Source organism: Indicator indicator, chromosome 11 (assembly GCF_027791375.1).
Source record: "Indicator indicator isolate 239-I01 chromosome 11, UM_Iind_1.1, whole genome shotgun sequence".
Lineage (NCBI taxonomy): Eukaryota > Metazoa > Chordata > Aves > Piciformes > Indicatoridae > Indicator > Indicator indicator.
Genome location: NC_072020.1, coordinates 16,927,248 through 16,943,695, shown reverse-complemented (window position 1 = coordinate 16,943,695; position 16,448 = coordinate 16,927,248). Strand labels below are relative to the sequence as shown.

Genomic DNA, 16,448 nt, shown 5'->3' with positions numbered 1-16,448 from the left:
ATGGGCTTTTTTTTTTCCCCCCTAGTGCTTTGGAACTTTTTATAGAATGCTTTGGGTTGGAAGGAATCTTAAAGATCCCAGCCCCTCCAAGAACCTGCTCTGGCAGGGGGGTTGAACTTGCTCTTTCAAGGTCCTTTCAAGTCTGCTCTGTGATGCAGTGGTTTCTGTAAGGCAGGGATTTGGATCTAGCTCTGCATGGTGGGCTTAGGTTGATGGCTGGACTCAGTGATCTGAAAATTGTTTTCCAACCAAACCACTTATTTGATTCCAGGATGACTTTTATTGCTTGATTTTGATTTTTTTTTTTTTTTTCACAAGTTCTGCCTGGCAGTGACAATCTTTTATCCCTCAGTTGGGCTGGTTGCAGTAGTGACCAGGACAGTTTGCTTTGACCACTCACATGAGGCAGCCTGGAAGCTGCTGCAAGGTGTCAGTTATTTCCATTTATTATTTTCTACCCCCCTGACTTCCTGTGGTTTTTCTGGGAGCACAGAGATCCTGGCAGAAATACAGGAACAGGGAAACTATTCCGGCAAGGGGCTCACTGAGAAGTTGTCCAGTGTGCAGCTAAGCAGAATTTTCTGTTCTTAGAGGAACAGACAGCAGCATGTCCACAGAGACCAGAGGTAGCTTCTTGGAGTTGTGAGAGCTCCTTGTGCTGGGGCTCCATGAATCCACGAGTGGGGTCTTCATGTCCTCCTTGTAAGGAGTAAAGCAGGGTGGATTCAGAGATGTCCTGGGAGGTTTCTGCCCTCCTTCTGTGGACCGTGTGGGACTGAAGCACAAAGTGCAGTGGACACTCTCAGTGTGTGGAATGTATGAGCAGGGCAGAGGGGGCTGCAGGTCAAGGTGGTGGAGCTGAGCAGGTCCCTTGTCACAGGCAGAAGTTTATTCCTGTGAGGATGGTGGAATGCTGAAACAGGTTATGCAGAGAGATGGTGGAGGCCCTGGGCAGCCTAATTGAGTTGGAGATGTCCCTGCTGACTGCAGGGGGGGTTGGACTAGGTGACCTTTGAGGGTCCCTTCCACCCCAAGCTATTCTGTGATTTTATTACAGGCACCATTTGCTTTGAAGACTCTCAGACTGCAGCAGGGAGGTGGCAGAAGCTGGCTGCACCCATCAGTGCTTGGGCAAGCCATGAGTAGGAGTCAGGCTTCTGCACTGTGGTGACTGAGCCAGTTGCTCATTCCCACAGGAATCCTCTTCCCCTTGCTCTGGGTTGCATGTGCATTTAAACCTGTTCTCCAGGTCCTTCACCAGCTTCAGTGCTCTTCTCTGGCCCCTCCACAGCACCTCAATGTCCTTCTTGGAGTGAGTGCCCCAAAATGGAATACAGCACTCAGGGTGTGGAGTCCTTCACATTTCACTATGGCAGGTCAGCAGAGCCTCTTCATGGCTGCTGTGAAACCTTCAGGAGGAGCAGCAGTAAAGGTTTGTGCTGGTGGAGATGGTGGAAGAAGGAAGTTTGTTTTTTTTTAAAGTAAATGTCCCTCAGTTCTTTAGTGGTTGTGGGGTTTGAGGAAACTATTTACAGAATGTGCCCAAGCCCAGCAGTCAAGAAGCATCCTTGGCAGCAGGCTGAAGTCGATGGTGCAGCCACTGCCCACCGTCAGATGTTGCTGGACCCGCTCTGCACATTGACCAGGGAGTAGTAGATGCCTTTGTGAGCCAGCAGCTGCTGGTGGGTGCCCTGCTCCACCACCCTGCCGCCGTCGATGACGGCGATCTTGTCGGCGCTCTGGATGGTGGAGAGGCGGTGAGCGATCACGATGCAGGTGCGACCTTCCCGGGCCTTGTCCAGGGCCTCCTGCACAACCTGCACGGGGAGCAAAGCACAGGTGAGCTGGGCACTGCTTAGCCTGCAGCAGCTCAGAGCTCTCTTCCCACCTCAGCAGCTCTCTGCTATTCTGCCAGCTGGTGGGAGACACCTCCACTGCCAGCTTGTGGATGTCCCTCCCTGGAGGTGTTCAAGGCCTTGAGCAGCCTGGGCTAGTGCTCTCCTCTCCCTAGTATCAGAGAGAGATGGCTTCAAGTTGCACCAGGGGAGGTCTAGGTTGCAGATGAGAAGAAACTTCTTGTCTGAAAGGGTTCTCAGAGCCTGGCACAGGCTGCCCAGGGAGGTGGCTGAATGCCCATCCCTGGAGGTGATTCCAAGAGGCAGAGATGTGGTGCTGAGGGCCATGGCTTAGCCCCAGCTTTGGCAGAGTCAGAGAATGGTTGGGCTGGGGGATCTGAAAGGGCTTTTCCACCCCAAACCATTCTGTGACCCTGCAATCAAAGCCCACGCTGGGTAGTCCTGCAGCCCAGCTGCTGAGCACTGGGGGTGGTGTTGTTACCTTCTCGCTCTCGGTGTCCAGCGCAGAGGTTGCCTCATCCAGCAGCAGGACGCGGGGCCGCCGCACCAGGGCGCGGGCGATGGCGATGCGCTGCTTCTGCCCCCCGGACAGCTGCGTGCCCTTGTCCCCCACACGGGTGTTGTATTTCTGGGAACAGAAAGCAAGCAGAGGGCTGAGCCTGGAGCTGTTCCCGGTCCTGTGGGACAAGCTTTTGAGCTGCATGGCTGCTGAGCAATGGGGTTGGAGCAGGTCATTTGCTGGTCACTGGGGAGGAGGAGGTGAGGATCTTAGGCAGAGTAGTTGAGTTGAGAAATTTCTGACTGTTACTGCAGAGCAAATCCTGTGCAAATCCTTGCTCTGTGGTAGGCAAACAAGGTGCAGAGGAGCTGAGTGCAGGGTGCCAGAGGAAGTCTGAGATGTTCCTGGGAGAGTACCCAAGAGCCAGCAGCAGGCAGCCTGAGCAGGCAGTGCTGTCACCACCCTGGTTCGCTATAAGAAAACTCAGCTTGAGAGACATGGAGTGGTTTAGGGGGAGTCATGAGATTGATTGGGTTGAAAAAGCCCTCTAAAACCATTGACTCCAACCACCAACCCAATGACACCATGGTCACTAAATCATGGCCCCAAGTGCCATGGCCACATGCTTATAAATCTCCGAGGACTGTGACTCTATCACCTCCCTGTGCCAATCCCTGACCGCTCTTGCTGCAAAGAAATTTTTCCTCATCTCCAACCTAACCCTCCCTTGGCACAATTTTAGGCCATTTCCTCTTATCTTATCACCTGATCCTAGGGAGAAGAGCCCAACCCCACCTGGCTCCAGCCTCCTTTTTTTAGGGAGCTGTAGAGAACAATGAAGTCTCCCCTCAGCCTCTTCCTCTCTAGGCTAAACACTCCCGGGTCCCTCAGCTGCTCGTCACCAGCCCTTTCCATCTTCCTTGCCTTTCTCTGGACATGCTCCAGCCCTCCAGTGTCCCTAAACCCAGCACTTAAGGTGTGGCCTCCCCAGTGCTGAATGCAGGGGGACAATCCTGCAGCTTGGTGCCATCTGCAAACTACCTGAGGGTGCCCTTAGGAAAGGCTGAATGGGTCCTGTTTTTGCTTCCCCAGTTGCCAGCTGTCCATGGAAGGTATGGTTACCTTTGGCAGTGAGTCAATGAAGGAGTGGATGTTGGCCTCTTTGGCTGCATGCACGATCTCCTCGTGAGACACCTGCCGGCTGTTGTCCCCATAGGCAATGTTCTCAGCGATGGTGCAGTCAAACAGGATGGGCTCCTGGGACACGATGCCCAGCTGGGCCCTCAGCCACTGCACGTTCAGGGCCCTTGCATTTCGCCCATCCAGGAGCTGGGCAGGCAGGAAGGAAATAATTTAAACATAGAGCACTGGGTTGGTGCTTGGGTTGAGTGGGGGCAGTGTAGTAGACTTAAGGCCCAGAGAAAGCTGGGTCAGGGGGAGGGGTCCCTGCCCATGGCTGGGGGTTGGAAATAGGTGATCTTGAAGGTCCTTTCCAACACAAACCATTCTGTGAGTCTGAATATTAATGCAATAGAGTGAGTGTGTGCCATGGGGCTGGCACTGAGACTCATAGGGTCACAGAATGGTTTGGGTTGGAAGGGACCTTGAAGATCATGCAGTTCCAACCACCTGCCATGGGCAGGGACACTTCCCACCAGCCCAGCTTGCTCAAGGCCTCAGCCAACCTGGCCTTGAACACCTCCAAGGAGGGGGCATCCACAGCCTCCCTAAGCAACCTGTCCCAGTGTCTCCCCTCCCCCTCCCTGTAAAGAATTTCTTCCTCATTTCCAGGCACAATCTCCCCTCTTCCAGCTCGAAGCCATCACCCCTTCTCCTGTCACTCCCAGCCCTTGTTAAAAGTCCCTCCCCAGCTATCCTGTCAGATACTGGCAGGCTGCTTTAAAGTCTCTCTGAAGCCTTCTCTTCTCCAGGCTCGACAGCCCCAAGTCTCCCAGTCTGTCCCCATAGGGGAGGTTTTCCAGTCCTCTGATCATCCAGCAGCTCTGTGTCCCTCTTATGCTGGGGGCACCAGAACTACACCTATAATACTGCAGCTGGGGTCTCAGCAGAGCAGAGGGGTAGAATCCCCTGCCTTCAAACACTCACCAGTTCTCCATGGAGGGGATCATAGAACCTCTCCAGCAGCTGCACAACAGTGCTCTTCCCACAGCCGCTGCTGCCCACCAGAGCCAGGGTTTGTCCCTTTTCCACATCCACGGTCAGACCTCGGAGCACTTGGACCTCTGCTTGAGCTGGGTAGTTAAAGACCACATCTCTGAACTGTATGTTCCCATCAAACGTTTTCTGAGGGAGGACAGCAGAGGTAGGTCAGTGCTGAGGCTCACCCAACAGATGACAAATGTGAAAAGTGTTCAGAGAAGAGGGCAGGGGAAGGTTTTTGGAGCCTCAGGCTTCTTTCCTCCTGCCCAGATTGATTTGTAGTGAGAAGCTCCTGCAAAAAACACAACTTGTCTCCTGACTGCTCTGCCCTGCAGGTCTGTCCTAATTAAAATCCTGTTCCATAAATAGGGATTCTGACAGCTCCTCTCACACCACCTGCTAAAGGAGATGACATTGGCAGAAGGAACAATAACTGGAGGTGGCTTTGCAAGGACCTTGTTCAGATCCTTGCCCTGCTCTTTGCTGATTTTAGTTTCATTTTCAAACTTAAAGCTACTGAGAAGGAGCTGCTCTTTTTGCACACAACCCATTCTTCTGCTGCAAGAGCTGTTCTAATTAATTTTCTGTGGAATTGGTGGCCTCAAGTTGCATCAGGGGAGCTTCAGGGTGGCTATCAGGAATGATGTCTTCCCAGCAAGGGTTCTTAGGCACTGCCCCAGACTGGCCAGGGAGGTGGTAGAATTCCTGTCCCTGAAGGAGTTTAAAAACCACCTGGATGAGGTGCTGAGGCACGTGGGTTACTGGTGGTGGCTCAGCAGTAGTGGTGGGACTGTGAGCTCTAGGTGATGATCTCAACAGTGCTATGGTTCTCAGCCTGTTTGTTTCTACGGGCTCTTGAAGGTGTTTCACCATGAAACAGGTGAGGATTTGGCAGAAGACAGAAAGCAAAGCTTAACCCCAGTGTGACTCATCAGTCAGTGGGGAATGGGCTCACCCAGGGCTTGTTCTCAGCAGCTGTGGTGTGGGTGGGAGGAAGACAGAACAAACCAGGCCTGACCTGAAGCAGAGGCTGCACTGCTGTGCCCCACACCATGCTTACTCACAGGCTGCTCCCCGTCCTCGCTGTAGCTGTCTATGGCTGGCACCCTCTCAAACAGCAGGAACAGGTGGGCAGCTGATGTCTTGGCTTTGGCATAGTCTGGAGTGAAAGAGGTGCTCTGCCCCAACGCCATGGCACCAAAGACAATAGCTGAGAACACTCTGTGAAGACCAAGAGGAGACAAGGACACTTCCATTGGTGTGGCAAAGGAAAGCAAGGCTTTGATGGGCAGATTGGAAGCTTCAGGTCCGTGCTCTACTGAATGTGGGTGAGGCAGGGTTTGTGACCTGGCTACATCTGACACGGGACTTGGGCTACTGCAGGCTCTGGGATTTTTTCCCATACTGAGAAAAATCCATAATTTGCAGGGAGGAAAGTAGCACTGGAGGTCAGGGTAGAGGAAAGAGAAGGTGCCAGTTGGTGGGAACAACTTGCTGGAAACACTTCCAGGGTGCTGGAAACACTTCCAGGGTGCTGGAAACAGTCAGAGAAGCTTTTTCAGTTCTGTCTTGATGTTTTCCAGGCTGGAAATGTTTGCTGAACCTTTCTCCTGCTCTTCGCCTCTCCTGTCCCAGGGTTTATTATTGCCTCACCTCAGTTTCACTTGTTCCTTGCTCCACTTACCTTTTGATCTCGTCCACCTAAGAACGCTGCAGCTAAGCTGTGTTATTCTCTTGTTAAAGAAACCTCATTGGCCATGGAAACAAGGAGTGGCTTTACTTTGCCTCTCCTCTTGTTGCCTTCCTTTTAACCTGGGCAACCCAATGTCTAAGGAAATTGTAGGGAGGTAGCTAAAGACAAGCTGAAAGCATCAGTTCTGGATTGGGAAGAGGGGAAGGGTGAGGGGGAAGAATGGAAGACAGAAGCATTTACCGGTTATTTCAGATCATAGATTCATAGAATGGGTTGGGTTGGACGGGGCCCTGAAGATCATCCAGTTCCACCCCCTCTGCAACAGGCAGGGACACCTCCCACTAGAGCAGGTTTCTGAAGGCCTCCCTCGTGATACCTCCAGAGATATCAAATATAACCTCCCCCGTGGATAGAAAGCAACCTAAGGAAGAGCTACTTACAGAAGCACATCTTTAAACCTCATGTGTCCATTCCTCACGAGGTAGGCAGCAAACCTGAAGCAGCCAGCATAGGTGAAGTACATGATGGCTTGGGTGAAGGCAAAGGTCAGGCCAAAGATGTGAGCTTTCCTTACAGAACTCCTGCATCAGAGCAAACACCTGGTCACCACCAGACTGCACATCAGCCTGCAGCACTATAATCACAGGACAGTTTGGGTTGGAAGTGACATCCAAAGGTCATCCAGTCCAGCCCCCATGCAGTCAGCAGGCACATCATCAACTAGAGCAGCTTGCTTAGAGCCTTCTCCAGCCTGACATTGAATATCTCCAGGGATGGGGCCTCAACTACCACCCTGATTCAGCTTCTTGATGTTAATTTAGCTTCACCTGCCAAGGGACTGTTTTCATGCCCTCAAGAGAAGCTCTCTTTTACCTGTATGATGCTTGCAAACTCTGGCTATACATCAGCTCAAATTTCCTTTCCTGAGTCAAAGTGACCACAGTTCGGATGTTCTCGATGGCCTCTGAAGCAATCTGTGGTGAAGAGCAGGCACTGATCAGCAGAAGAGCAAGAGGAGATGCAAACACAACCCAAGCAGTAGGATCAGGGCAGCAGGAGTGGGTCTGCAGCGCTGGTGAGAGCCTGGTGGAACGTTGGTGGCTGTTAGTTAGAGTGGATGAGAGCAAGGATGGGGAGACGCAGATAGAGCAGGGGCCTGAAGCTGGGCATCTGCAGGAAAGGGTTTTGGTTAAATGTGGTCTGTCACAGCCAGGTCATCCACTAACAGTCATAGCATCATAAAGGACACAGAGCTATTGGAGTGGGTCCAGAGGAGGACACAAAGGTGATCCAAGGGCTGGAGCACCTCTGCTGTGAGGACAGGCTGAGGGAGCTGGGGTTGTACAGCCTGGAGAGGAGAAGGTTCCAGGGGGGCCTTAGAGCTGCCTTCCAGTACCTGAAGGGATCCTACAGGAAGGCTGCAGAGGGACTTTTCCTGAGAGTGGCTAGAGACAGGCCAAGGGAGAATGGTTTGAAGCTGAGGCAGAGCAGGGTTAGACTGGATCTGAGGAAGAAGTTCTTCGGTAGGAGGGTGGTGAGACTCTGGAACAGGCTGCCCAGGGAGGCTGTGGATGCCCCCTCCCTGGAGATTCATAGACAGGGACACCTCCCACAGCTTGCTCAAGGCCCCAGCCAACCTGCCCCTTAAGGCAGGGGGCATCCACAACTTCCCTGGGCAACCTGTTCCAGTGTCTCCCCACCCTTGCTGTAAGGAATAGGGATCCCCAATGCAGATCTGGGACAGACTTGGGGGCCCCAGGACTTATGAAATGCTCAGTTTGGTCTGAAGGCTGCCAACAGCTGGAGAACAAATAATAGTAGCTCACCTTTTCCATTCTCAGCTTCACATTTGCTGTACCACCACTGTGGCAGAACAATACAACAATGCAGACTTGGACTTCTTTGAGGGTATTCTTGATCCCTCACCAGTGTCACACCCAGATAGAACAACACATCTCTGAACCCACCTTTCCTGCCCGTTCCAGTTCCTTCCTGTTCCTCTTTGCATGCCCAGCAAGCATCTTCATTTCGACGATTCCTGTGACAGCGATGATTGGCACCACAGCTAAAATCAGCAGGGTCAGCTGCCAGCCATGGATAAGTGACAGGACAATCCCAGTCCCAAGGTTAGCCACATTTTGGGCAACCAGCGCCAGTCTGGAGCCTGTAGCCTGCAAAAGAATGGAAGTGGCATAAATTCCTCTGCTTTTCTTGGAAACTGAGCAGGAAATGTTTGTTACCTAGACCCATAAAGATTTCTTCTCCAGAGGATGCCTGCAGGTTTGGTCTGCAGAAGGGGATGCTTTGGTCTGTGGTGCACCCCATGCAAACCTTCCCTGTCTTAGCTACTCCTCCTCCTCTGCTCCCATCTATTCATCCAGACTTCCAGTCCTTGCTTTCAAGTTTTGCCCAAGAAAACACATCAATATTTCATACATCTCACATTTTTTTTTTTGCATGCAGAACCATGGCTTCGGACTTGGTCTTTGAAACACAGCATGTCCTAGTTCAGGGGGCTAGAGAACCATGTTTTTCTCTCTGCAAGGGGAGCAAAGCTGATTTTGAGGCAGACACCTCAACATTTGATTAATGTTTGTAGCACTGAGCATGGAAACACAACATCAGGCAGGATGGAGAAAGAGCTTCAACCAAAGAGCCCTCATGGAGGGCTCATTTTTCCTGCTGCTAACAGAGCTGAACCTTCGTATGAGCTAAAACCAAAGATCTATCTGTAAAAAAATACACAGATCTTAAGAGATGACATTTTTGTGTGGCACCAATAAAGCTTTAATAAATACAATGCTATTCATTATTAAATAATAACAGATTCCAGAGGCTTGCAATCTTGTGGTTACAAAAGGAATGTTGCTGTCTGCTACAGCATCCCAGAATGGCTCAGGTTGGAAGGGACCTCAGAGCTCATCTCCTCCAACCTCCCCACCATGGGCAGGGACACCTCTCAACTAGACTCAGCTGCTCAAGACTTCATCCAGCCTGGCCTTCAACATCCTCAGGGAGGAGGCAGCCACAGCCTCCCTGGGCAGCCTATTCCAGAGTCTCACCACCCTCCTACTGAAGAACTTCTTCCTCAGATCCAGTCTAACCCTGTTCTGCCTCAGCTTCAAACCATTCCCCTTTGTCCTCTCTCTAGACACCCTCAGGAAAAGTCCCTCTGCAGCCTTCCTGTAGGATCCCTTCAGGTACTGGCAGGCAGCTCTAAGGTCCCCCTGGAGCCTTCTCTTCTCCAGGCTGAACACCCCCAGCTCCCTCAGCCTGTCCTCATAGCAGAGGTGCTCCAACCATTGGATCACTGTGGCCTCCTCTGGACTCAATCCAGCAGCTCCGTGTCCTTCTTCTGCTGGGGACACCAGAACTGAAGGCAGGATAGGAGGTGGGGTCTCAGCAGAGCACAAACCAGTCTGTGGTTCACTCCCTGCTAAAGCAGCTGTGGAAAGTGCCAGTGCTTGTTACTTACTCCTTTCACCTCTGAGGTATCGTTAGCAAGTCTTGTGATTAGTGCTCCAGTGTTGTTCCTGGGATCATCAAACCAGCTGATATCCTACAACACCAGATGAAGTTGTTATGATCTGAAAGAATTCACCTCACTGGGCTACACTAGAGGAGTGAATCACATTGGGTGCCAAGGGGATGACACACGATGGGCTGTCCTCTCCAGCTAACTACAAATACAACAGATCATGGAATCACAGAACTGTTTTGGTTGGAGAAGATCATGGAGTCCAACTACCAACCCAACACCACCATGGCCACTAAACCATGTTCTACAGGGCCATGGCCACACATTTCTGGAACACCTCTGGGGATGGGGACTCTACTGCCACTCTGGGCAGCCTGTTCCAATCCCTGACCACTCCTGCACCGAAGAAGTTTTTCCTCATCTCCAACCTAATCCTCGCCGGGCACAATTTCAGGCCATTTCCTCTTGTTCTGTCTCATCCACATCCAACCACTGCATACCAGGAGTAATTTGTGTCCATGTTTACACCCCTTCCTTGAATATCCTGTAGCAGACAGCACAGAGCCCTAGGTTTTAATGCTCTTGCTGTTATCCCTACCCAGAGCAGTTCAGAATCAGGAACAGTGCACTAAGATCCAAAGGCTTGTGTAGAGAACCCAAAACCAATTAAAATCTTTTAAAGCCATTTAAAATCTATTCCTGGCCCTGGGATGAAGACTCAGTCCTGCCAGTTTCTAAGCTGAGCTGAAGAAAGCAGTGAGGCATCTTTGGGGGCAGGACTGCAGCATGATTAATAAACACAAACAGCATTTCTGGCATTTCTAAGGCACCAGCAAGCTAAAATCAGGATGGTTTTACCTGTCTCAAGATTGCTCTGAATGCCATGGACCTGAGCCTCATTGTAAGGATTTCTCCAGCTTTTCCAAAGGTGAAACCCTAATTGAGGGGGGAAAAAAAAAAATCAAACCCAAGCAACCACCACCACCAAAAAAACCACCCAGCCAAACATCAACAAAAAACAACTAAGCAAAACAAACGAACAACACCAAACCCAAAACCAAGAAACAAACCCAACCTACTGAAATCCCCAAGCAATCAAAAAGACAACCCCCAAAAAAGCCAAAACCCCCACCCACAAAACACAGAACACCCAACCAAAACCAAAGCTTTTATAATTCCCTAATCCCAGTTTTGGTCCTTTTCAGTTGAACAAAGTGCCTGTCTGCATGGACTGTTAAACCTGATGGCCTCAGTAGAAGACATTCCAGCTCTAACTGAGGCAGTCTAAGGTCTGAAAGCCAGATTGATCCCCTCTAAGGGTAGAGCAAAGAATGGGATGTTGTCTTCACAAGGTCAGACACAGGTGGGTGGAAGAATACCCATAACAGCTCCACCACCAAAATGTTTACATTACCAAGAGCATCCAGTAAGTAGGAATTGTGGGGGTGATGCTTCCTGAAGTGAGGCCAAGGGCTGGAGGCCCTTTCAGAAAGGCCACCCTCTTGTCTCAGGGCCAGAAGGCAGCAAGGTGGTGTTCAGGAGTCCACAGGTGATTAGGCAAGACCGACACAAGTAGCTGAGCAATAACTAAGGGGATCTGGGGACAATGATGAAGGAATTTGGGGACCTCAAGTCCCATAACAATTGAACTGGTTTAGAGATTAACTTGGCAGTTCCCTGCAGTTCCCCATTTCTAGGAGGTGGCAAATGCAGATTTCCATGCACATGGTTACCTGTCGCTGGGAACTGAGGCTCAGAAAGTGTGGTCAAAGTCGTTTGGCGCTGTGCAGCCAGAAGGACACCTTCCTGTAGGCCTGAGAGGCGATGTGAAATGCTCTCTAGCTTGCATGGTATGGATGTGGATGGTCTCAAGCACATGATATGGTCTTGCTCAGTTTCTCTTGGTGCAGGCACAGGTGGACTGAGTGCAGCCAGAGCAGACACTGGTAGGTGTGTTGCATGAATCCCAGAGCAGGTCTTGGGTACTCAAGGCAGGAGTTTCCAAGCCTGGTCTGAACCCCTGCTGCTGAGGCTCCCATCAGCACTACCAGGGCTGGTACTGTGGGGTTCTCCTGCCCAGGCTCTGCTGAAGCTTGGCCCTTACACCTAAGCCCTCCTTTGCTGGGGAGGTGGGGGTCAGCTCACAGCACTGAGACCATCTGAAACTTTTTCCTACACTCTGAACCTACCTGACAGTGAAAGCCCATCGTTGTTTTCCTTCTGCTTAACATGAGGGTGTTGAGAACTTAGTGCAGCCGAGCTGGACTGCCCAGACACCACGAAAACTGAAGCAACAAAAACTTACCTGGAGAAAGCAGGTGACGAGAGAAATGAGGCCAAAGCCTAAGAAGAGCAGTGCATATGTGCTGTTTGTCTCCCTGATGGCAGTCTCTCCTTTTTCTACAAACATCTAGGAGACAAAACCCCCCTGCGTATTTATTTCCTGAAGGTGCACTGCAAGAATTTCCCCTCTCACACCCATTTTCTCTCTCCTGCATCATCAAAACCACGATAAGATTCATCACTGGATCAATACAGACCATAAAACTGTGGAGGTTGGCAGAGACCTTTGAGATCATCAAGTCCAACTGCTCACCCAGAGCTCACAATTCCACCACTGCTGCTAAGCCATTGCCACTAAACCATGTCCCTCAGCACCACATCCAGGGATGGGGACTCCACCACCTACCTGGGCAGCCTGTACCTGTGCCTGAGAACCCTTGCTGGAAATAAATTGTTCCTGATGTCCAACCTGAGCCTCCCCTGGCACAACTAGAGCCTGTTCCTCTTGTCTTGTCAGTTCGTGCCCTTTGACACCTTTCCAACAGTGTGTTCTGACTGAAAACCTTTACAAATTCCACCCAGTGCCACTCCAGTGTCTCTTGCTGGAGAATGGAGCTTCATTTTCTAACCCTGGACATGCAGCTGTTCAGAAATTCTCTTTATAATGCAAAGTCTGCTCAGCAGTCTTAGTTCTCACCCCTTCCATCTCATTGCTTTTGCACTGCCAGGCTTGGAGCCTCCACAGCTCCTCTGGGCAACCTGTCCCAGTGCCTCACCACCCTCATGGGCAAGAATTGCTTCCTCATGACTCATCTCAATCCAGTTTCTTCCAGTGTGAAGCCATCACCCCTTGTCCTGTCCATCCATGCCTTTGTCCAAAGTCCTTCTCCAGCTCTCCTGCAGCCCCCTTCAAATCCTGGAATCATGCTCTATGGTCTCCCTGGAACCATCTCTTCTCCAGGCTGAACAACCCCAACTCTCCCAGCCTGTCTCCACAGGAGAGCTCTTCCAGCCCTCTATCCAAGTCATTAGGAGATAATGACAAAAAGGAAAAGCACCCAGTGAAGATTTGCACATCTTTGTTACTCACCCCTATCACATCTGAGATGATGACTGAGAAGATAGGTTGCAAGGCCCCGTTGACAATTGCACACACAGTTCCAACAACAAAGTATGGCCACTCACTCTGGGTCAGAGCCATGATTTTGAAAAAGGAAGCTGGAGGTAAGTTCTTGTCCTAAAATAAAGGTATTCCAACAGGATCAATCACATACGTCAATGGAGGGAAGGGAAGGAGGGCATGGGCTTTGTGATGAGCTCCTTAGTCCATGGTGGGAGACCCTGGGGTGGGTGAGTGTGGGGAGACACCGGAACAGGTTGCCCAGGGAGGTTGTGGATGCCCCCTCTCTGGAGGTGTTCAAGGCCAGGTTGGATGAAGCCTTGAGCAAGCTGGGCTGGTGGGAGGTGTCCCTGCCCATAGCAGGGGGTTGGAACTGGATGATCTTGAAGGTCCTTTCCAACCCAAACCAGTCTGTGGTTCTATGATCTCTAAAAATAATTAATTAGCTGCAGAAGTTGTGACTGTTTCTCAGTAACCAATATTAATAATGTAAAAGAAGAAGGCCAATGGATATTATCGAAGACCTCCTTTCTTCCAAGAATAGCAATTTGAGCCTTTTCCTGAAGGACTTACTCACAAACTCCGCTTCCATGGGACTATCACGGAACGGCTCAGGTTGGAAGGGACCTCAGAGCTCATCTCCTCCAACCTCCCCACCATGGGCAGGGACACCTCTCAACTAGACTCAGCTGCTGATCAAGGCCTCATCCAGCCTGGCCTTGTACACCTCCAGGGAGGAGGCAGCCACAGCCTCCCTGGGCAGCCTATTCCAGAGTCTCATCACCCTCCTACTGAAGAACGTCTTCCTCAGATCCAGTCTAACCCTGCTCTGCCTCAGCTTCACACCATTCCCCCTTGTCCTGTCTCTAGACACCCTCAGGCAAAGTCCCTCTGCAGCCTTCTTGTGGGATCCCTTCAGGTACTGGAAAGCAGCTCTAAGGTCCCCCTGGAGTCTTCTCTTCTCCAGGCTGTACAACCCCAGCTCCCTCAGCCTGTCCTCATAGCAGAGGTGGCCTCCTCAAAGATGATTCAAGTTTGAAGCACATCTGCTATGGGTAAGTGCTACATCTACATGCTTCTTGGTCATTCTCCAGCTTCACATTCATGTCTTTATTACAATTATAATTTATTATTAATACACAGATATTTATAGTCATTTATACCACACAGGTATTATTGTATCTGTGATTTGCTGACAGAGACATTTTAGACAATAAAGAGCAAAGCAGCTGGACAAAAATAGTCATTATTTCCTACTCAGGGTGTGTTGGTGCAATTCTTTGGCTAATTACCTGTCCTGGGGTTTGTTCTATAGTTAATTTAACTCTCTCCTTACACTGTTTCCTTACTCAGTGCATTTTCTTACATCACATTACTCAAAGCAGTGCCCTCATGCAGCCCAGAAGGCAGCTGTGTGCTGGGCTGCATCCAGAGGAGTGTGGGCAGCAGGGCAAGAGAGGGGATTCTGCCCCTTGGCTCTGCTCTGCTGAGACCCCACCTCCAATCCTGCCTCCAGTTCTGGTGTCCCCAACACAAGAGAGACATGGGTCTGGAGGATTGAGACCAGGTGAAGGTCATGAAGATGATCAGAGGGCTGCAGCACCTCTGCTGTGAGGACAGTCTGAGGGAGCTGGGGTTGTTCAGCCTGGAGAAGAGAAGACTCCAGGGGGACCTTAGAGCTGCCTGCCAGTACCTGAAGAGATCCTACAGGAAGGCAGCAGAGGGACTTTTCCTGAGGGTGTCTAGAGACAGGACAAGGGGGAATGGTTTGAAGCTGAGGCAGAGCAGGGTTAGACTGGATCTGAGGAAGAAGTTCTTCAGTAGGAGGGTGGTGAGACTCTGGAACAGGCTGCCCAGGAAGGCTGTGGCTGCCTCCTCCCTGAGGATGTTGAAGGCCAGGCTGGATGAGGCCTTGAGCAGCTGAGTCTAGTTGAGAGGTGTCCCTGCCCATGGTGGGGAGGTTGGAGGAGATGAAGTCTGAGGTCCCTTCCAACCTGAGCCATTCTGTGATTCTATGAATTTTCAAACAGCAACAAAAAAGTAACTCTAGCCTCAGGGCAGGAGGCTGTTTCCACAGAGCTCTGGGTGGCTGTACCACTTCATCCAGCTTTCAGCAGACACGTGCTGCCCTCCCACATTTTCTAACCAAGTCACTCCCTGCTGCCTGGGATCAGTCTTCCTTATCCTGTTAGTTACAGAAAACAAACAGGAGGAGCAGAACTAAAAGAGCAGAAACAGACCTCCTGTACTGCTCTGAAAGTTGTTGTTTTCTTCTGCTAGAGCAGTGAGCACAGGAGCCTCACCATGCAAGGCTCCCAAAGCAGCACCCTATCCATGCCACCTGCAAGCACCATGGCCAACAGTTGTTGGCTGTTGTTAGAGTCACAGATTGCATTGGGTTGGAAGGGACCCTCAAAGCTCATCCTGTCCAACTTTTCCACTGTCAGGGTGACGGAGCCCTGGAGCAGGCTGCCCAGAGTCTCCTTCACTGGAGACATTCAAAACCCACCTGGATGTGTTCCTGTGTGACCTGCCCTAGGTGATCCTGCTCTGGCAGGGAGGTTGAATTTGATCTTTTGAGGTCCCTTTGAACTTCCAACATTCTGTGATCTGGCACTGGTGGCCAGTGGGGACAGAGCTGCCATCAAATCCCAGGTCTGTTAGGTCTTCCAAAACCAGATGGAGAGCTCACCAGGAGGAGGGAACATGTAGGAGATGTTACATGAGATGAGGGTTACACTCACAAGCTCAGCAGCTGTAGCATATGGTTGATCACTCTCTCTTCTCAACCTCCTCAGGCTTTTCCGAGTGGATTGTCTCTTCAGCCTGCTCAGAGCTGCTCCCTCCCGTGCCTCCACTGAGACAGCTGGGCCAGCACCTTCTTCCTCTAATGGATCCTCAGCTCCTGATGCCTGAAATGAGGCAGTGTTGTTTAGGACCATACTGTGCTATGCTTCCAAATATTGATCAGTTCTAAGCATCAACAAGTTAAGCAAAGGGAGGAGAACCGAGCAATGGTCCAGAGCCCAAGCAAGTCCTGAGGCTTCCTGAAGTGAAAACCTTGCCAATGCATGAAAGCTTACAAGGAGGGAAAAGTTTTAGCCATATTCTTATTTTTTGTGTCCTGAAAACATCCAGGAGAGTTAACTAAGTGAAGAGACCTCCTGGAAAGTTTCTTCAGAACGCTAAAATGGTATAAAAGAGCCTTAAAGAGAATCAGAAAGTCATTGAGAATCAGAGAATTGTTTGGGTTGGAAAAGACTTTTAAGATCATCAAGTTCAACCATCAACCTAACACCATCATGGCCATTAAAACCATGTCATGAAGTGCCATGTCCACACATTTCTTGAACACCTGA

The 16,448-nt window shown here is 50.7% G+C and overlaps 1 protein-coding gene across 1 annotated transcript in view; it reads right to left on the bottom strand.

The window, feature by feature from the left end:
* Window positions 1-1,610: 1,610 nt before the first annotated feature.
* Window positions 1,611-16,448, bottom strand: part of LOC128970124 (ATP-dependent translocase ABCB1-like) — a 36,176-nt gene continuing 21,338 nt past the window's right edge. The window contains exons 15-27 of the mRNA XM_054385144.1: window positions 15,834-16,001; window positions 13,060-13,206; window positions 11,992-12,096; window positions 10,545-10,622; window positions 9,684-9,767; window positions 8,176-8,379; window positions 7,082-7,182; window positions 6,649-6,789; window positions 5,580-5,736; window positions 4,462-4,659; window positions 3,478-3,684; window positions 2,338-2,484; window positions 1,611-1,817 (exon numbers count right to left, since the gene is read on the bottom strand). Coding sequence (XP_054241119.1) covers window positions 1,611-1,817; window positions 2,338-2,484; window positions 3,478-3,684; window positions 4,462-4,659; window positions 5,580-5,736; window positions 6,649-6,789; window positions 7,082-7,182; window positions 8,176-8,379; window positions 9,684-9,767; window positions 10,545-10,622; window positions 11,992-12,096; window positions 13,060-13,206; window positions 15,834-16,001 — 1,944 coding nt within the window. The remainder of the gene's footprint in view (window positions 1,818-2,337; window positions 2,485-3,477; window positions 3,685-4,461; window positions 4,660-5,579; window positions 5,737-6,648; window positions 6,790-7,081; window positions 7,183-8,175; window positions 8,380-9,683; window positions 9,768-10,544; window positions 10,623-11,991; window positions 12,097-13,059; window positions 13,207-15,833; window positions 16,002-16,448) is intronic.